A 21,501-nucleotide genomic window follows, 5' to 3' on the forward strand; every position below is an offset into this window, starting at 1 on the left:
AATTTTATCATCATTACTGGTAATTACATTTTGGTTCTTGGCAACAACCTTGCCGAAAATGTTGCATTAAAATCTGTCCTAAACAACTGTTTCTATCTATAAATGCAGAGGGAAAACAAATCAAACCAGGTGCTAATAGGTGAGGGTAGGGACGTAGATCGACCGGTAACTCAAGAGTTTCACCTTTACGCTCAGCTCTCTCTTTACTACAATGGACCGATACGGTGTCCGCATCACTGCAGTCACAACACTGATCCATCTGCATTGTTCATAATATGTTATGTGTCTTTGTTTATTGTTGTTTCTCTTTTTGTGAAAGATGCTGGAAGCCAAATTTCCCCCGGGGACAATAAAGACTGAACAACACTTCAGACGTGATTATTACAGATTTTAAAATTAAGAAAACATTTTAAAATGACCGTCTTACAGTAAACAGACATCACTGTTGTAGCTATTTGTACAGCAGCTTTGACAAACAAGGCAGTGATTGGTTTAAAGTTCTTTATATCAGATAAAAGAATATTTTGAAAAGAATTAGTAAAAAAGCAAAAAAAAAAAAAGTATAAAATTCTCCAATGTTTATCTAATTAAAAAAAAATTCTCCTTGATTAAAATATGACAAACAGACATGTTGTAATCCTCAGTAACGTCAAACCTTCACCCAGTTGGTCTGGAAGCTTTTCTCCTCCAAACCAGACTGAGCAACGACCACAAGAAGAGGGAAAAAGATCATGTTCAATATGAGCATCAACCAACAATATTTATATGAAGTATGAAAGTGAAAAAAATGAAGAAAAGCACAACAGGCTCCCTGTAAAGTCTGTCACACACTGTACTGCTAGAAAAAACTGAATGTGCTGCTATGACAGAAGATAGGAACTCACTGTAAAATCATCTCTTCATGCTTCAAGATGCAGTCATTTCACATGAGTAACAAAAAACATAACACAAAGAAAACCACTAAAACAAATTCATTTCTTTTTACATTTACATTTCCTCTCATCGTCCACACAGCCACAGATGCCAACATTGTCACATTAATAAAGAAAACGTGTAGATAAATCTGATCATATTTTTAGCCCCATGTCACCAGTGAAAATATAATAATTTATCAGAGTTTATCAGTTCATGCAGCAAGCAGCAAATCAAAGCCATGCTGTGTAGATTCACACAGATGTTCCTTTGCTCACTGTCTGGATCAGGTGTGTGCAGGTAAAAGTGAAACATCATGGAGGCTCTGTGCAGGTTCACAGCTGCAACTCTGGAAACTGAGTTTGATATTTAGAATCTCACGAATGTTAAAGTACAGATTCTGATCCATCACCAGGACTAAGAGTGACGCATCGATCCTGCAGCAGGACAACGAGCCCGAACAGAGAGTCAGAGACATAAAGAGTCCTGCAGCAGACGGTCAGACCCACAGAGACCTGATCTCATCATGTTGATGTCAGTCTGAGAAGACAGGAAGACACAGAATAAAGAGGACAGAATCCAGGAGAACCAGGAAGAAGCTTCTAACAAACTACCCGTCAATATGTACTTCCTTTAAAAACAAAACAACAAGTAAAGTTCGCTCACACCAGATGGTGACTGATTAAGATGATATATAAACATATTATAAACATATTACTTTTGAAATCATTAAGTATTTGCAGTACTGTAACATCAGACATTAAGTCTGTACATTTAACAGTTACACTGATCATTCACTGATTTCCTTTTATCATTTTACTCAAACTCGTGTTAGAATTTTAAAGTTTAATCTGAAATCTGCTCCTAGATTACAAACCCTCCATGTTTCAAACTGAAGTCTCCTCACTCTGAGTTCACACTACAGTCATGTACTGACTTTAAAGTAAATGCGTGTTTTTAAGAACAGTGCATATACAAAGTTTTGACAGTAAAACATTAATGGAATAAATTACACCATTTAGTTTCTTACCTTTGGATCTCGAGCTCGTGTCTGACAACTTCTTCACCAAATCATTCCTGTTCATTTTCCTAAAAACCTTCTTGGTCACCTCCACAGTATGTTGGGTGTAGGCCCCGAACATCAGATCCACCAGGTTACAGATGTTGGCCTCCTCCAGTTTGCTCTTTGGGATGGGTTTGAGCTCCACCAAAAGCCACTTGAACTTTTCAAGCTCCTCCTTTTCCAGATGTTCTAACATTTCCAAAAGTCTCTCTTTGTCTGATTGGACTGTTAATGCCTGAGAACAAACAAAGTGATTTAATAATAACCTTCTTAGAGGATAAAGGATTAATAAGTAAACAAAACCATCACACGTAATCATTTTTAATAACAGGTATAAGTATTGAATTAAATGAAGCTGTGGTGTGAGGACAGAATCATTTGTTTCTACTTACTTTCTGCATCTGTGCAGACAGATGTTTGTCCACAGTGTTTTCCTCTGAGAAAGGACATAAAAAATGAGATTATCTTTACTTGTAAAGTTTTGTAATAAAATAAATACATGATACATAATAAATGAAATAACTTTTCTCTGTCACAAAATGCCCAATCAGCAAATCCTGAATCCATCACTCTATGATTCAACAGCCAAGACTGACTCCAGATAAAGTGAAGGAAACTTTGCTGACAATCAGCTCACATCCAGCTGCTGATCACATCAGACCCTTCTTTAATGATTCAGGCAGCCTTTCAAACATTTCCTGTCAAGCTGATTCTTAGTATTGTGTTATGTAAGTATAAGAATCACAGCATCAGCGATATTAAATATTAACACTCTGAGATTAGTCCACAGTAAGTAACCCTTAATAAGGACTGCCCCAGGTTGCAGTTTTTGTTGCCCTGCATTATTTTGATGAGTTCACAGGAAGGTGAGCGAGACAGAGAAGTGTACACAGTGTGAACACTTCAGTGCATCGTCTTGCTCCTCATCTTCTTCAGCCTCAGATTCAAACTCCACTCCAGTGTTTACTGTGGATCTTTCTGTAGAGTTTCATATCACATCTCTCCAACAGCTGCCACATTGCATGCAAGTATTGATGACATGATAAAACAGCCACAGACAGCTGTGAAATGTGTTGTTCTTGCAGAAGACTAAGGCTTACAGAGTTGCACCAGGAATAGTAATTTTTCTAGTACTGCTCATGTGATTAGGCAGAGGATCAATAGGGGGTCCACGACCCTCTTGGGGACACTCCCATAGGGCTTAAAATCTGGGACGCTCCACCAGTCGCTCTTAGAACTGAAGAAGCTTCTTGGATGAAACGTCTTCAAGAAACTTAAAGACGTCCAGATGCTTTTCTTTCCGAGCTCCTTAGAACACCTGCTGACACTTCCAGTTTCCTGAACATCGTCCCCATTAAGGATAAAACTCTATCCCACCTGTCTTCAGTCAAGTCAGGGACACCAGTTCAGTGCTGCAAACAATAGATATCTGAGAATATCTCAAACTCCAAACAAAAGCTGATCTTGCTCATGTCCACAGAGCCAGCAGCTTCATACAGAAAATGGCACCATGTGGTACAGTTCTATATTTGGTATTTTACCACAAGTTCTGTTGAATTCTTTAACATCTAAAAACATTAGTTAACTGGTGCTAATAAACTGGTGGTATAAGTAAAACTGACTCGATTTATGCATTTTGACAGTCCGGTCAACAGCGTCAGTAGATTTGGACAAACTGGTTGGTGCCATTGTTGAATAAGAGCTTATTCATTCATTCCCTGACATTTTGCAGTACTTCAAATATGAGGTCAGCAACCAAAGGAAATCCAACACAGCCAAACACAAAGTGCAGTTCTTTTTATACACAAATAATGTGAAACATCTTAGCTTGTACTTTACCACTTCCCAAAGAAGTGGTAAAGTGAAACAGATGAATCAGTGAAAACACAGAAACACTGTATTTACTGGGCTGATCTACCAGCAGGCGTTAGCTTTAATAATAACTGTCGTTTAGCTGAATACAGCCACAGATGATGTCGTCTTCACTGCCCTGCACTCGCTCTTCATACATCTGAAATATAACAAACTCTCTCTCAGCAGGCTGTTTGTGAAGCTGACTGGCAGACTCGTCACTCTGGTCTTCGGTAACACATTGTACTGGACTTCCTGTCAAACAGGCTGCTGTTCAGATTGTTAATCTTCATGAAGTTAGAAGACAACAACCATCATCACTCTGTTGGAGGAAATCAGCTGTTCAGGAAAAAGCCTGGGACTCACAAACCCCTCCAGCATGATGAGGAAGTGATTCACAGAGGGGTGAATACATGAATATTATATTTATCTCTGTAAAGAAATAAATATAAGCAGGATTGAGTTTAGTGACTCGCTGCCACCGAGAGCTGAGAGACTGAGAGCTCCTCCTTTATAATGAAAACTTGAAGACAGAACAAAGTATGTCAGCTGACTAAAAGTACAATTGTGACGGGAAAAAAAAAGGTGTGATTGACTGTTCACTATGATTCATCAGCGTTCTGTGTGTCACATTATATAAAACTTAGTGAGAAGACAGAACAGGTAATATTGATGAACCTACCAGCCGACAGAGAGCTGACAGCAGCTGCTCCCACTGAGGATCCTGCAGCTGTTAAAAATAACAAGGAAAGTTTTTAATTTCTTAAATGTTCAAACTTTTTAACTTTCATTATGCTAGCAAACTGAAACATTAGAGACTCAGTGCCACCAAATTAAAACAATATAAACAACTACACCAAAGAATATTCCACTAAACTCTGGTCTACTTAAAAAAAAGAAGAAGAAAATCATTCATTTATAATCTGAATAAAAGGTTCGTCTAAATGCTCCTTTTGTGTGATATCTTACCTTCGGCTTGACCAGACTCTGGATGGTCATCTGGAATTCAAGAAAAATCAAAATATGGATACTTGACATTATAGGCGACCGTGGTTCAGGGGGTTGGGAAACTCATCTGTAACCGGAAGGTTGCCGGTTCGATCCCCTGACCTCTCCTGGTCGTTGTGTCCTTGGGCAAGACACTTTACCCTACCGCCTACTGGTGTTGGCCTGAGGGGCCGATGGCGCGATATGGCAGCCTCACTTCTGTTAGTCTGCCCCAGGGCAGCTGTGGCTACAACTGTGGTTTGCCTGCACCAGTGTGTGAACGTGAGAGTGAATGAATAGTGGAATTGTAAAGCACTTTGGGTGCCTAGAAAAGCGCTATATAAATGCAATCCATTATTATTATAGTTAAATATGAAAGTTTCATCTGAATAAAACAGAGTATTCAAGCAGCTGGTTGCCATGGGAACCCATTCTCTGAAACTCTCTCTGCACTGTTGTTGAGCTAATCTGAAGGCCACGTGAAGTTTGTAGCGACTGACTCTGCAGAAAGTTGGAGACCTCTGTGATTTTACGTGGCCCATCACTTTGTGGCTGATTTGCTGTCGTTCTTTGTTATAATACCACTAACAGCTGACTGTATGTATAATATTTTGTAGCAAGGGAATTTCATGACAGGACTAATGTTGTGGATTTTCTATGATATATATGACATATGTACCTGTACACACTGGACATATACTCACATATATATTATATAATCATATATACTTCTATATACTAAATATATACTTATACTGGAGTATTTTTTCTACATGTTCAAAATCACAAGATCCACATATTTAGGTCAAACATTATCTTCAATTATATTAATGAAGATTGTGCCACTTGTATAAACACATGCTGATCAATACTGTTTGAAAATGTACTAATTAGGATCAATAAGTAACCTTTGACTGTGGTATCGTCAACGGTGACTGATCCAAACAAAGGTTAAATTCAGCTTGGCACTGCTAAAGTATGCGCATAGGGTCCTTTCTCTGAGTTTATCTGTAGCGCCTCACGGTGTGTCCAGCCCTTTTGATGCCTATACGGCAAACAAACCTGCCCCCTGTGCGTGAAGCTGGGATTCTGGTTCTCGCCTCAGCCACCAGAAGGCAAGAAAAACCTTTACTCGGCATAGAAAGCAGTTTATGTCTGGCATGTGTACCTGACAAAATTGTCAAATTGATTAACTGTTAACTGCCGTTTTGTAGCCTTTCGGACTCAGTTTTCCTCATAAAACTGACAAGGTGACCCAATTCAATGATGGATGTAAAACTGGTTCTCGGGAAGTTATGGGGCAGGGTCAGAAAGTTATGCATCATACGTGGAAGATGAAAAGAAAGAACAAAGGATGAAAGAGTACCCAACAGCAGGAGGAGGGGTCACTGATCCCATATAAGAGGAGGGTCGATATGTCCCGCTCTGCTGCTTCTTTCCTGTCTGTCTGTTGTGTGTCTGTGCTGTTTGTGCTTTGAGGCTCTACACTCCGGGGTTGCTTGGCTTTGCTTGTTCACGTTTGCTGTCATCTTGGTTTATTGTACTGAGTTCTGCTGTTCATATGACACTGTTTAATAAACTCTGTTCTAGGAATTCTACTCTTTTCCAGAGGATCTTTTTGAGTGATTTGATTTTAATTGGATCTGAAAAGTTGGACTCCCACAGCATTGGTGGGATAAGGTTATCATATTGGCTTCAAAATGTGCGACTCGACACTTGTTGCACAGGTGGCGTCCTATCACAGGACCACTGAACTCCTGAGAACGAGTGATTCTTTCACATATGTTTGTAGAAGCAGTCTGCATGCCTTGGTGCTGATTTTATACACCTGAGGCCATGGAAGTGATTGGAACACATGAATGAAAGGATGTGGATGGGTGAGGGAATATTTTTGGAAACATAGTGTCAATCAAACTGCTGCAGACTCTTTTCAGTTTGGTGGAAAAACATTTGACTTTATATGACATAGAGTATTTCTTATATAGTAACAGTGTGGGTAATATTGCTTAATAACCACTGACCTGCTCGAATTTCACATTTCCATAGTGGCTCATCAGCTGGTTCACCATCAGCTGGGTGAGTGTGCACCAGTGTGAGTATGAGTTCACTGCCTGGATTCTTAACGTACACCTCATAGAAGTTTTGCTTATTGTACCTGAGGGTTAACTCCTGTGTTTGAAAAACAAAACAAAGGAACTTTAAAATACCTCAGTAAACACACACACACACACACACACACACACACACACACACACACACACGTAAGTACTATTCTGTCACAATTTAATGCCGGCGATAAAGTTACAGTTGTGGTTCTTACATCTGGCTATCAGTACAGAAATGGAGCCTCCAAGTTTTACATTTTACTTTTTAAATCTAATTTTATTTAAATATATTTGATGGACAAAGTGTAGGTGACAGAGACTAAAGATAAAAAGACAGTTTATCTGTGGACTTGTGATATTATTTAGATGCAGTAAGACAGATATAAGTGATTTTCAGTCAAAACAATGTTGAGGCTCAGACTTTGTGTTTTTTAAATATGCTCTAATATGACCTCAGAGTATGCCCTTTGACCTTGTTCACATCAAGAGTTTTATAATGAACTAAAACAAAAATACCCAGAAAAATGTGACTGGAATAAAAATATAATGACCTACAGACCTTTTTACTCAGTTTGATCACATTCGTTTGTTTTTTTTTTTATTATTCTTTTTAAATCCACGACTTCTTACTTTCCTCATCTATCAGGTCATTTTGGAAAAAGGTGATGGCATTTAAATGGGCCATTTAAAAAATAGCAGCACACTAATATAATTACTTTGCAACTCAATTTTTGAACTTAAGAGTTTTAGGATTTTCTTCAGAACTTGATTTTCCTGAAACACTAATGTTGACTTTTACCATGATTTTATATTCTTCAGGTAAAACTATCATCAGTACCTGAAGAAGACTGAAATACAGCATCAAACACTGCTGTGTTAAAGTGTGTGCAGCTGGGCTAACAAAGACAGCTGATAGTTCCTGGTGTGATGCTCCTCACCTCTCACTGACTCAGCCAATGCAAAGACACACGTATGTTTCAGAGCAGCCGTGTCATTCTGGCTAAAATAAGGCCTGATGTGTTTTCTGTCAACAAGAAGGTTTCGATCCACATGTAGCACAAACTTTACAAACTTTACCTCCGGTTGAATTTTTGCACTTGTGTCGTCGGCTTTGAGGCTGAAAAGACGCTCAGTTTGCAGGTACTGGTCTGGGGGATGCTTTATGATTTTTTTAAATTTCAAATCGGATTTTGTCTCATCATTTTTCTCACGATATTTCTCAGCAATTTCCTGTTTAACAAAAAAAGGAAAAAGAAGCAAAATAATCAAAAATAGGGGTTAACTTTACACCAACTCTGCCATCTGTCTTTAAAATGACATTTATAATCAAGCAATAAGATTTTTGTGAGAGAGTATTATGGTCTGCTGGAAAAGTAAACCGGAGGAAAAAGTCACATTAATGAGAATAAAGTCAGAGATTATTGTGAAGTATTGTGTCAAACTCTGAGAGGGAGAGTATCACCATGTGATCACCAGGTGATCAATATTTTGCATCTTCATGGGTGCTTTGTGAACTCAGGTTAATAACAAGTGTCTAATTTGTACTTATCAGAGTTTTGTTATATGAAGTCTGATAATATTACAAACTCTGGTCTGAGTCCAAATAATCTCCAGATTACAGTGAAGAGATTTATCAGCCAAGTGACTCTCACAAGTGCTGCTGATGTTAAAAGAAAAACTATGATTAAAAATGTTCCTAAAGTCAAACAGAAGAGATTTATTTTAGCAATAGAGACAATTTTACAATTGGGTTCAATATAAAACACATTTTTCTTTCAGTGTCTCTTTCGTCCTTTGTCAGTTGGTCCTAATGTTTGGAATCTTGTCCTGTTTCACATTTACATCATTAAGATGTTCAGTTACCTGTTCCAGAGCAGGATCCTGTCGTATCAGGTAGACGTGGAGTTTGAGGAATGATGTGTTGGGTTTATAGTACATCAACATGTAACAGCTGATTTTTGGAGAAAATATGGAACGTATTATGTCCCCAATTGTCGAGAAATTTGGTTCAGTTAACTTGACATGTGTTGGTGTGACCTCAGACACTTTTTCCACAACATCTCCACAGTCATCTATGTGAACGACTGCAAACATGTCCAATATGTCAGGGATGTCATCTGCAGGAGAACAACAACACAAACATGGTGAGAAGAACAGTTTCTAACAGTTTGTGCGCTCACTGTCAGACATGTCAAACATCTGAAATTCTTCCTTCATGTCCTCTTACCGATGCAGATCCAGTGTGGCAGGTGAACTTCATTTAACTTCCCAGCAGTGACTGTGACGTCCATCAGAGGACCTGCAGGCATGTATTGTCTGCTCTCCATCCTCTCCATGTGTCCCTCCCAAGATCTAAACTGGTACTGAAAGCTGGTCTTTCCCTTACAGACCCAGCGCAAGCCCGAGACTCTGCATTCAAAGTGTCCTGCTGCAGACTGAAGGCTGAAACAGGAATGAAATACACACTCATGAAGGAACAACAGAGTGAATGGAAACACAGAGAGTAGTCGTGTGAATTGGATGCAAAATGAAGAATTTCCTCTGGGAATAAATCCAAAGCTGAACTGTTTCCTGTAGTTCCAGTTTGCTGTGCTGCAGCATTCAGGAAGTTGATTTACCTGTAAGTTGGAGCCTCGTCTGCATCTGTACTGTTCACCTCAGGTTCAAGTTTAGTCCAATCACTGGAGTCCTGCTGCAGAGGACAGTCACTTTAGTCAATAAGTACCCATGTTGATTTTTGTAATCTCACATACATTTAAACTAATATAATAAAAGATAAAGCAAACAGGTGAATATAAGAGATTAATGTCATAGTTCCACATACCTCAAGTTTCAATCTTCTTTTAGGTTCTTGTTCTTTTTGAAAGATAAAATTCAAATTAATGATGTTATGCTAATATTTAAAAATCATACTCTGTTCACATGTTCTGCTGTGCAGTGCTGTTCTAACATGAGCCACATGTTTAGCAGGATATGCAGGTAATTGAAGTCTAAGACTAAAAAGTAGTGTCATAAAGTAAAGTTAACACATTATTTTAAACAGGCCACAGTGAAAAACCAGAGTTATAGATACGATAAATGGTTGACATTATGGCTCCCTCACCTAAAAAAAAAAAAAAAATATCACCAAGAGTCTGAAATATACTAAAATATGCTAAGAATTGAATTAAAAAAAATGTCAACCTGGTACAAGAGGAAAAGTCCAGAAATAAGTAAAATAACTGGAATTTGTTCTGTCAATGTCTGACTTTTAAGGCAATCTTGAAATCTCTGCTGACAGAATATACAACATTTCTTTTTCACATGATTTACCTTTGCTGAGCTCTGACAGCCTCAGCACCAGATCAGTCCTGTTCATGTCTGTTAAAACCTCCATGGTCACCTCCACAGACTGATGACCAAGTTTATCCACCATCTGATCCACTAGTTTGTGTTTTGTTTCTGTGTACTCTCTCTCCATTTGTGGCAGTTCCTTCTTGAAGCAGGTTAACTGCAGCAACAGCCTGAATTTTTGGAGATCCCTTTGAGTCAAACAACTCAGTGTTTCCAAGACAATCTCACCAACACTGTCCATCGCTGCTTTCTGAAAAATTTAAAGGATACTTCAAGCAAGTGTTTAAATTCTCTGCTGGGATATTTTAAGATGTATTATTTGAATTTAATGGGTGTCATTGTAATACCCATATAAAATATAAAAACATTTTCATAATGATTTACACATTTCAGACTGATTATCTGAGATACAGCTGGTAACATCTGCTGCCACTGATTGTATGTAAATATAACATTTATTACCAGTGTTTTGTTCTATTTTTTTTATTTGATTTTTTTCTCCAAAAAGAAAAGATTCCATTTCCATTAGGGTAAACACAGTAATATTTATGACTACATGAACTACCCTAATATTTAAAAAATAATAAATAAATTAGAGATGGCACGATACCACTTTTTTATGTCCGATACCGATATCATAAATTTGGATATCTGCCGATACCGATATGAATCCGATATTGTGTGTTTTTAATCAATAAAACTTTTTTTAATATCTTGCTGCATTTTGTATAAGTTCATACTCAAGTTTAACCAAACAACAACACTAAAGCTATTCTGTTATACCTGTGTGTAAAAAATACACTGCACCCAAAATATTTCATAGTTCAGCAACACTGATCAATCTAATAAACTTAAACCTGCTCCATCCTCCCTATTCTGGTATTTTAAAGAGTACTTAGCAGAAATATTAAGCAACCTAACTAATAGGGTTGCAAACTCCCAGCAAAAAAAAAAAATAGGGAACCACCCCCCACCCTCCACCTCATGATGCTTAATCGACGTAATCAACTTTAATTTGATTCAGTGTGAAAAAAAATGCACAGAAATCAATTATTTTTCAAGAATAATTAAATAGATTCAACATCTTTCTTCTACAGAATTGCAGACTGCACAGATGGTACCTTCCCAAAGGAAAACGTACTATAGCTTACTAGGGTATATTAGACTTAACAGTTACTATATATAGTAATGGACTTCTATACATTTTACATCAGATTAAAACTTTGGGTGTAAGATTCAGATAATTATTTATTAAAAGCGAGACATTTTAAATGAGAATAAGAAAGAAAAGTATGTCTTTGTGCCCCCTTTTCCCTGTTCATGCCCTATCGGCCCCCCTGGCTACACTTTGCTAGATCCGCCCCTGCACAGTTACCAGCCGTCAGCTACGTAGAAAAGGATCCTGGTGTAGAAAGTAATATTAAATAAATTCTAACAACAGCTTATCATGGTTAAACGTGCTGCTGTTGTTCCGCCGCTGGTTTCCTCTTTCTGGTGCAAAGTGGGCCAAAAACAAAGAAGAGAGACGGACTCGCGACAGAAAAGCCGATCAGCTGATCATTGATCAGTTTCATGATTGAAGTAGCAGCAGGAGAGAGAGAGAGGCAGTCGCTCCATATATCAGTTGTTAAGCTTAACATGGGAATGTTTTACAAACATTCAGAGATGAACTTACACACTTGCTTTACTTCTCTCTGGGATAACTTCCTCGGAGATGAAATGCTGGTTTGGTAGCGAGGCTACAAATACACACAGCCGCTCTATCACGTGAGCACACTGCTCCGACATGCTACGGTTATGAGCAGAGTTACGCCGTGTCGCAAGTTTTGTGAGGTGCTTTTTTGATATTTAATGGGTCGGATTATAATTTTTATTTCTCTCCGATATCCGATCCAGTAATTTATGTCAGTATCGGACTGATACCGATACGTAATATCGGATCGGTCCATTTCTAAAATAAATATAAGATATTTCAAAACATTTTTGAAACGTGCAGTGCATCAAATTTCAAAGATGCTTCGTCTGTTTCATCATGTATAATGTTCAAGATGAGGATGATTTACAGCCTGAATCAACTGAATGAAAGCTGAGTTAAAGTCACACTCACTCTCTTCAACAGTGCAGCTCCATGTTCATCCACAGCGTGTTTCTCTGAGGAGGAAAGACATTTACAATCAACTCTGAGGATTCAAACATCATCACACATCCAAGTAGAATCAGCCTTCAGAAGATACAGATGATTTAAAAGAGAAAATCTTGTAACACACAATAAAATGAGATAAGAACCCTACAAAGAAACCCTCCATCCATTCCGCTTATCCTTTTCAGGGTCGCGGGAGGCACTACAGCCTATCTCAGCTGTCTTAGGGTGAGAGGCAGGGTAACCCCTGGACAGGCTGTCAGTCTGTCGCAGGGCAAACACATAGACAGAGACAACCACTCACTCCCGCATTCACACCTACGGGCAATTTAGTGTTTTCAATTAACCTAACCCCACTAACTGCACATCTTTGGACTGTGAGAGAAAGCCAGAGTACCTGGGAAGAACCCACGCAAACACAGGCAGAACATGCAAACTCCACAAAGAAAGACCCCGGCCTGATGGTGGAACTGAACTCAGGACCTGCTTGCTGTGAGTCAACAGTGCTAACCACCGAGCTGCCCCCATGCTCTTTGTTATATATAAACCATCGATCCATTCCATCCAGCTTAAACTAACTGGAGGTTCCCAGCTGTGATAATGAGAGAGGGTACACCTGTCCACCTCAGGTTTTAAAAAGACAGACAACCTTTCACACCCACGTTTAATTTAGAAGCAGCAATAAAGTCAACAAGCATGTGTTTGGACTGGAAACCAGAGCACTCTGAGGAAAAGCCTGCAGGCACAGGGAGAACATGCAAACTCCACACAGAAAGGTTCCAGCCAACCAGGAGGCTCAAACACACAACCTTCATGCTGTGAGGAGACAGTGCTAACCACTGCACCACCATGACACCACCAACACAAAAACCTGTTGATGACACAGAGTTTACACTCATGCATGTTGGTCTTACCTCTGGATGCTGAGCTGCTCTCTGATAACTTCTGCACCAGATCAGTTCTGTTCATGTACATGAAAACTTCTCTGGTCACCTCCACAGACTGCTGACCAAGTTCATCCATCATCAGATTCACTACATCTGCTCTGTTTGATGATGGACTCAACCTCCATGAGATATATGACAGAGTCCCCAAAGGAAAAAATATCTGTAAGAGCCTCTTAAATTTCTTCAGCTCCTCATCACTCAAATCATTCAAAGTTTCTAAAAGCAGATGTTTAACAGCTGCGATTGTTGCCATCTGGAACAGTCAACACAATTATGGGACATCAGTTTATTTATTCAAACAAGGGCTGTTATATTGATTACAGTACGTTTATGAAAAACTATGAGGAAAAAAAATCTTTAATCTGAAAGTGTTTGATGTTTTCAGATTTCTCTGTCCTGTTGAAGGACAAATGTACATGCTGACACTTCCTCAGCTCATCCTCAGTGGTAAAGACATCCTGACATTAGTGTTGGAGAAAATTACTGCTGAAGAAGTCAAACTGAATGAAGCTTCAGTTTGTCACAAACATCCAGCAGAAATCATGAGAAAAATGACTCAACATGAGAACTGATGATACTTTAGTACTCTGACTTTCAGCCTGCTGTCTTGTACTGAATCAGAGATGTGACATGACTCACTTTGTGGATCAGTGCAGAGCGTCGTTCATCCACAGAGTGTTTCTCTGAGGAGAAAAGTGCTCAAAGTCACTCATGACAAACACATTTAACAACTAACTGACAATTTGAAATATGACTTTAGAAAAAAAAAAACTTCCTTAGTGACAAAGAGGATGAACTATGTATGAACTGGTACTTCTTCTGAGAGTTTTATTTAATAAAAAAAACAAAAAAACAAAAACAAAACAGATATAGATGAGATAGATGAGATATTTTAAAGAAATAATTTTGAAATGCAAAATAAAAATAATGTGTCATTACAAATTAATTGACAAAAAAGAATCCAAATGCAGAAGCTGTGTATGAAAACTAAGTACACACCATTTCTATGAGAATAACACCCTGATGCTTATAATTATATGCAATTGATTACCTGATCATTAGCCAGTAAGAACACTTCAGTGAAAGCAGAAGTCTCGTCATTTTGCTGGTCTGGACCATTCACGTGTATTTTAACACAATGCCAAGAAGAAAATACATCTTTATAAAGTTGTTTACAAACAATCTGAACTCCATCACTCCAGAGTGTAAAACAGTATTCACAAGTGGAAAACATTCAAGACAGTTGCCACGAATTCAATGTCCCAGCAAATTAAGCCCAAGGTCAGTGTGACACAGTGGGCACATTACACTCATTGAGTCAGCCAATAGTTCCTCTACATACCAAAGTATTCTAGAGCACATGTGTCGGACTCCAGGCCTCGAGGGCCGTTGTCCCTGCAGGTTTTAGATGTGTCCTTGATCCAACACAGCTGATTTAAATGGCTAAATGACCTCCTCAACATGTCTTGAAGTTCTGCAGAGGCTTGGTAATGAGCTAATCATTTTATTCAGGTGTGTTGACCCAGGGTGAGATCTAAAACCCGCAGGACACCGGCCCTCGAGGCCTGGAGTCCGACACCCCTGTTCTAGAGTTAGAGCCAAATGCAAGGACGTCAGCTAAAGTTTGTCACCTCAAGGCACTTTATATGTAAGGTAGATCCTACAATAATACATACAGAGAAAAAACCTCAACAATCATATGACCCCCTATGAGCAAGCACTTTGGCGACAGTGGGAAGGAAAAACTCCCTTTTAACAGGAAGAAACCTCCGGCAGAACCAGGCTCAGGAAAACAAAAAAGACTGGCTGGAAAACAAAGGAATGGCCAAAAGTCCAGAATTCAACCCGAGTAACGCAATGGCAGGATCTTAAGAGAGCTGTGCATAAATGAATTGCCCTGATCATCAATGAACTGAACGAAGATTATAATGAGTGGTCCAAAATTACACCACACTGATGTCAGATACTGACTTAGTTTTCACACATGGCTCCTTTCACTTTGGTTCATTTTTGTTAAATAAATAATGACAATAATTCATGCATTGTTTGTTGTTCATCTGAGATTGTAATTAAATAATGTGAAGATTTGGTGAGAAGTAGATTTTTTTTTTAATGTACTGATAACTGAAATTATGTGCATATTATATAATGTAAAATAAGACTGCTTTAATAATAAAACATGTCTTAATAACCATTTTTTGTTTGCTGATTTACTTTTAGTTTCCGTGCTGCAGTCTGACAGCCTCTGAGCCAGATCCGTCTCCTTCAACTCCTTTAAACGCTCCACGGTCATCTCCACTGACTTCTGGCCGTAAGTGTGCACCATTAAGAACACTGTGTCCTGCAGGTCTTTCAACATGAACCATATCCATGGGATATCTGAGCTATGTTTCTGATGATGAATTTCACTCAGGACCAGCTTGAAGTTTTCAAACTTCAGATCATTCAGAGCAGCCAGTGTTTCCAAAAGCAGCTCAATAACAGACTCCATCGTTTCTACCTGCAAGATTCCAAAAAAAAAAAAAAAAAGTGTCAGTGGGTTAAAGGTAATATTGTCAGCTGGGATGGTTTTAGGCACGGTGCAATTTATGAACAAAACACCTCCAAATGATTCATTAACCAGAGTATTTGTTAATGTACTGCTGTCAATTTAACATTTAGATACCTAAACAAGGTCAGTCACAATTTTTTTTATGTATTATTATTATGCCCAATATTCTCACTCTCATGATTTCCAACAACAATATTTTGACTGTTATTTAACTTTAACTTATAAAATAATCACTACCAAAATAAATTAATAAATATTCCTCTATAAGAAGCCTGCATTAATGACAGACTACTTTTGCCTTCTTGTTAGCGGTGCTTGAATGAACATGATCATCTTTGCTGGATTGTGATTGCTGAAAGTTGTTGTTTGAGCAGCTAGCCACCAAGGATATAAAATAATTTTGTACATTTGATGTTGTCTATATTGAAAACAGAAGTGTTCACTGAAAGTCAGACAGATGTGACATTACTCACTTTCTGCATCAGTGCCGGCCAGCTTTTATCCACACAATGTTTCTCTGACAGGAAAGAGATATTAAAAGGTTCATGAATGACTGAAAAAAGAAAAACATCTGTAACAAACCCACAGCAGACCCGGGTGCATGTTCATGCTTTGCAGCATCTCTTTGTTAATGGTTGCTTGTTCACACACTGTTGGCTGCAGCACTCTCTCGCTGCCAGTCACACACACTGACAACAGTACCATGTTTAAGTCGGCAGGGCCTGATTGCGGATGCCTGCACATCACCGCAAGCCATGCCCCGCCACATACCCCCATCGCCTGACTGAGGCTGTGAAGCCATCCGGTCAAACCTACTCCCCTCCCCCACGCGGGCAGGAGAGAGAGAATTGGCCTGGACCGTCGGGGGCCACAGCCCCAGGTCCAGTGACAGAGCAATGACAGCTCAGGTGACCGGACACTTCTCCAGCGGCGACGGCAAAGCTGGTCCGGCGGTCGGCCGCGTGGCAAGTAGTCGTGTGCGGCGGCAAGGCTCACGGACAGCCAGGTGAGCTGCCTCATGGTGCCTCGTTGTGAAGGAACACCCACCTCCACCACGAGGTGCTCCGGCCTTTGGTGGAGGTGAGGCCGGTCTGGCCCACACGCTGACCATGGGCTTACGTCCAGGCTTCCCTGGCACAGGAACCTCGGTCTCCTCGCACAGCTCCTCCACTGCTCTCGGCTAGAGCGGCGCCTCGCTCGCCTCCTTCTCCACTTCCGGGTGGCGAGGTGCCTCATGCGCCTGCTTCATCACCGGCAGACACGGACCCTGAACGCTTGCGCAGCTCCTCTTCTTTCTCCTCTTCCTAACCCGGCAGGCACGGACCCTCGCGCTCCGCCTCCAGCAACGGCTTGGCAGGTTCCTCCCGTGCTCTCCACGCGCTGACCTCCGACTCGGGCTGAGCAGGTGGGTGAGCTGTTGGTGGACTCAGTGGTTGCTCCGTGGCCCTGCTCCGTGGCCCTCCTCCGGGGAGCAGGAATAGGCGCAGGCCCCAGCCGGGTATCAGCCGCTCCCACCCGAGGAGTGGGGCCACTCCCATGCATTTGAGGGATGCTGGTAGGGTTGGCGGCGATGTCAGCCAGGACTGGATCTGAGCCGCCAGACTCCCGATCCTGCATGTGCGGCACTCAACCCGATCCTCCAGTTGTTCCTGTCGGCGCCGCAGTACTGCCGCCTGCTCTTGCTGTGTGGCCACCATCTAGGCTACCATGTGGGTCAGCTCCTTGCCCTGCTGGCCCAGTCGCAGGCCTGCTGTGTCCCCATTCAGGGTTTTGGCACCACTGTAACAAACCCACAGCAGACCCGGGTGCATGTTCATGCTTTGCAGCATCTCTTTGTTAATGGTTGCTTGTTCACACTCTGTTGGCTGCAGCTCTCTCTTGCTGCCAACCACAAACACTGACAACAACCCCCTCCTGCAGGACCCAGTACCATGTTTAAGTCGGCAGGGGCTGATTGTGGATGCCGTGCAGGTGCGTCTGCCTTCCCTGCACGGCACCGCAAGCTACGCCCCACCACAACATCTTAATAAATGCTACTAATACAGGTGGAATTGATGCATTTTCAAATGAAATACATTCAAAATCTCAAAAGAAAATCCAGATTCTTTTTTTTAAACTCAGTTCTAGGATTAACTTTTTTATCAAGGCAACTTCATTATTTCTAAAAGCATCTAAAATTTCTAAGAGTAAATAAATATGTTGATGTTTTCATGTGTTAGAACCCTGAGTTCAGATCAGGTAAACTAAAAAAATGACTGACTGTACTTTTAATGAGCTTGAAAAAACAAATGAAAAATGCCATCAAAGAAAAGCTATTTGGAGATGTTTAAAAAGAAATTTATAAAAGAAAGGCAATATATTCACTAACCTGAAGAATATTCTTGCTTTAAAATGGTGAATTCTGAAAGACTGAATATGTGTCTAATTTTATGTGTTAAATTACAACAGACTGTTTTCTCTTACCTGTTTTGACTGTTTTGAGTGCTGAGCTGCTCTCTGACAGCCTCTGCACCAGATCACTTCTGTTCATGTCCATGAACACCTCCTTGATTACCTCCATAGACTGCTGACCACATGTGTTCACCATGACATGCACTATATGTTTTCTGATTTTTCTAAGTGGGATTTGTGGAAGACCCTTCTGAAAACGTGTAAACTGCAGGAACCAAATGAATTCCTTGAGATCGCTGTAACTAAAGCTCTCCAGTGTTTCCAAAAGAAGCTCTTTAACAGCTGCCATTGTTGCAACCTAGAAAATATTTTAAAAAATCATAAGGAAAAAATGTTTCCTGAGAAAATTAAAGATTTATGTATTAGCAGCCGTTTTCGATATTTGAATGTTTTCATCGCCGAAGTCACTTTATGTTTTATTATCTCATCGATTTTAGACATTTATATGATATCTGTATAATCAGAAGATCATCTCAACCACTGATACATTTGAAATAATCTATTACTTTTATTTCTAAATTCATTGTTAAGATTATTTATTGATATAATAAATGATGCACATCACAATTATAAATCTAAACTCTGCATGGTTCTTTGAGAGCCCTCTAGTCTAAATGATAAAAAAAAATTATGACTTTCAAACTGATTCTTACTGAATAAAAGCTGAACTCTGCAGAGTGAGACAGATGAGACGCTACTCACTTTGTGAATCAGTGCAGACAGATGTTCATCCAGATGTTTTTCTGAATAAAATACAAATATAACACAAAAATGACTGTTTGACAACTGCTTTGTAAAAATTATGATATCAATGCTATATATGCCTCATCTTTTCTCAAAGTATTAACGGTTCCCACTTTTGCATGTATGTTTAAATGTCCCATTAATCATTATGATGATTCGTCTTTGTTTCTTCTTTCTAAATCTTCAAACATATAATATAAACTGAAACAGATATATTAGTTACCACTTTTGTAGCCAGAATCATTCTGTATCTTTTTACTTTTAGGTTCTGAGCTGCCTCTTAGCCTCTGAGCCAGATCAGTCATCTTCATTTCTGTTAAAACCTCAATGATCTTCTCCACAGACTGTTGGCCAAAAGTCTGCACCATTAAAAACACTGCGTCCTGCAGGTCTGACATCTCAAACAGCCTCCAGGGAATAAGAGAGTCAGCTTTTTCCCATAGGAGTTGTATTAAGTCTTTGAACTCGCTGTGACTGAGATCAGCCAGTGTTTCCAAAAGCAGCTCAATAAGAGACTCCATCGTTTCTACCTGGTAAAAAAACAAAACAAACAAAAAAAACCCCAGAGGTCACGTGACAGCTATGTTCAAGATTTGGTAAATATAAATCATTGTTACATTTAGATAGTTTTGTAAAAAGCCTGTCTTTAAAACTAATTTACTCACAAAGGGGCCACATTTTTAAGGCCATATTTAGACCAGAAAATGACATCTGAACATGATAATGATGGGTGACTACCTGCTTGCATAATATAATGCTTGTTATGATTATGGCACAATACCACTTTTTTATGTCCGATACCGATATGATAAATTTAGATATCTGCTGATACTGATATAAATCAGATATAGTGTATTTTACAATCAATAAAACTGTTTTTTAAATATCTTGCTGCATTTTTTATAAGAGCATACTGAAGTTTTAACAAGCAAAACACTGAAGCTATTCTGTTATACCTGTATGCAAAAAATACACTGCACCCAAAATTTTCATAGTTCAGCAACACTGATCAATCTAATAAACTTAAACCTGCTCCATCCTCCCTATTCTGGTATTTTAAAGAGTACTTAGCAGAAATATTAAACAACCTAACTAATAGGGTTGCAAACTCCCAGCAAAAACATAGGGAACCACCCCCCACCCTCCGGCTCATGATGCTTAATCGACGTAATCAACTTTAATGCACATTAAAACAAATGCACAGAAATCAATTATTTTTCTACAGTAATTAAATAGATTCAACATCTTTCTTCAACAGAATTGCAGACTGCACAGATGGTACCTTCCCAAAGGAAAAAGTACTATAGCTTACCAGGGTATATATTAGACATAATATTTACTATATACAATAATGGATTTCTATACATTTTACATCAGATGAAAACTTTGGTTGTAAGATTCAGATTATTTATTAAAAACTAGACATTTAAGGATAAGAAAGAAAAGTATTTCTTTGTGCCCCCCTTTCCCTGTTAATGTCCTACCTGCCCCCCTGGCAAAACTTTGCTAGACCCACCCCTGCACAGTAACCAGTTGTCAGGATCCTGGTGTTAGATAAGATAAGATAACATAAAACTTTATTAATCCCTCGGGTGGGTTCCTCTGGGAAATTCGGTTTCCAAAAGCACAGCACCGACAGAAGTTACAGAGCGTGAGCAGAATATTATATATATATACACATACACATATATATATATATATATATATACACATACACATATATATATATATATATATATATATATATATATATATATATATATATATATATATATATATATATACATATATATACAAAAAAAAAAAAAAACACCCAGCACGCCCCTGCGGCCGGTTTATCCTTCAAGCTCGGGTCCTCTACCAGAGGCCTGGGAGCTTGAGGGTCCTGCGCAGTATCTTAGCTGTTCCCAGGACTGCGCTCTTCTGGACAGAGATCTCCGATGTTGTTTCCGGGATCTGCTGGAGCCACTCGCCTAGCTTGGGAGTCACCGCACCCTAGTGCTCCGATTACCACGGGGACCACCGTTACCTTCACCCTCCACATCCTCTCGAGCTCTTCTCTGAGCCCTTGGTATTTCTCCAGCTTCTCGTGTTCCTTCTTCCTGATATTGCTGTCATTCGGAACCGCTACATCGATCACTACAGCCGTCTTCTTCTGTTTGTCTACCACCACTATGTCCGGTTGGTTAGCCACCACCATTTTGTCCGTCTGTATCTGGAAGTCCCACAGGATCTTAGCTCGGTCATTCTCCATCACCCTTGGGGGCGTCTCCCATTTTGACCTTGGGACTTCCAGGTTATACTCGGCACAGATGTTCCTGTACACTATGCCGGCCACTTGGTTATGGCGTTCCATGTATGCCTTGCCTGCTAGCATCTTGCACCCTGCTGTTATGTGCTGGATTGTCTCAGGGGCA

The 21,501-nt window shown here is 39.6% G+C and overlaps 1 protein-coding gene across 1 annotated transcript; it reads right to left on the bottom strand.

The window, feature by feature from the left end:
* Nucleotides 1-367: 367 nt before the first annotated feature.
* LOC102081097 (uncharacterized) lies at nucleotides 368-19,900 on the bottom strand. The gene is made up of 20 exons (XM_019364714.2): nucleotides 19,308-19,900; nucleotides 19,043-19,083; nucleotides 18,353-18,638; nucleotides 16,363-16,406; nucleotides 15,553-15,838; nucleotides 13,978-14,021; nucleotides 13,306-13,591; nucleotides 12,359-12,402; nucleotides 10,231-10,501; nucleotides 9,743-9,774; nucleotides 9,537-9,610; nucleotides 9,146-9,360; nucleotides 8,782-9,035; nucleotides 7,996-8,148; nucleotides 6,835-6,982; nucleotides 4,796-4,825; nucleotides 4,509-4,556; nucleotides 2,368-2,411; nucleotides 1,943-2,210; nucleotides 368-1,452 (listed from the first exon to the last, which is right to left on the bottom strand). The coding sequence occupies exons 1-20, from the start codon at nucleotides 19,603-19,605 to the stop codon at nucleotides 1,448-1,450; spliced, it is 2,871 nt and encodes a 956-aa protein (XP_019220259.1). The 5' UTR covers nucleotides 19,606-19,900; the 3' UTR covers nucleotides 368-1,447.
* Between the last annotated feature and the right edge of the window lie 1,601 nt (nucleotides 19,901-21,501).

This window comes from Oreochromis niloticus, linkage group LG11, assembly GCF_001858045.2.
Source record: "Oreochromis niloticus isolate F11D_XX linkage group LG11, O_niloticus_UMD_NMBU, whole genome shotgun sequence".
Lineage (NCBI taxonomy): Eukaryota > Metazoa > Chordata > Actinopteri > Cichliformes > Cichlidae > Oreochromis > Oreochromis niloticus.

Coding starts and splice junctions, on each gene's coding strand:
- LOC102081097 (XM_019364714.2), bottom strand. CDS start 19,605: ATGGAGTCTCTTATTGAGCTGCTTTTGGAAACACTGGCTGATCTCAGT. Junction 14,022..15,552: donor CTGCAGCACGGAAACTAAAA/GTAAATCAGCAA, acceptor TTTTCTCCTCAG/AGAAACACTCTGTGGATGAA. Junction 9,361..9,536: donor GACGAGGCTCCAACTTACAG/GTAAATCAACTT, acceptor TTCCTGTTTCAG/CCTTCAGTCTGCAGCAGGAC.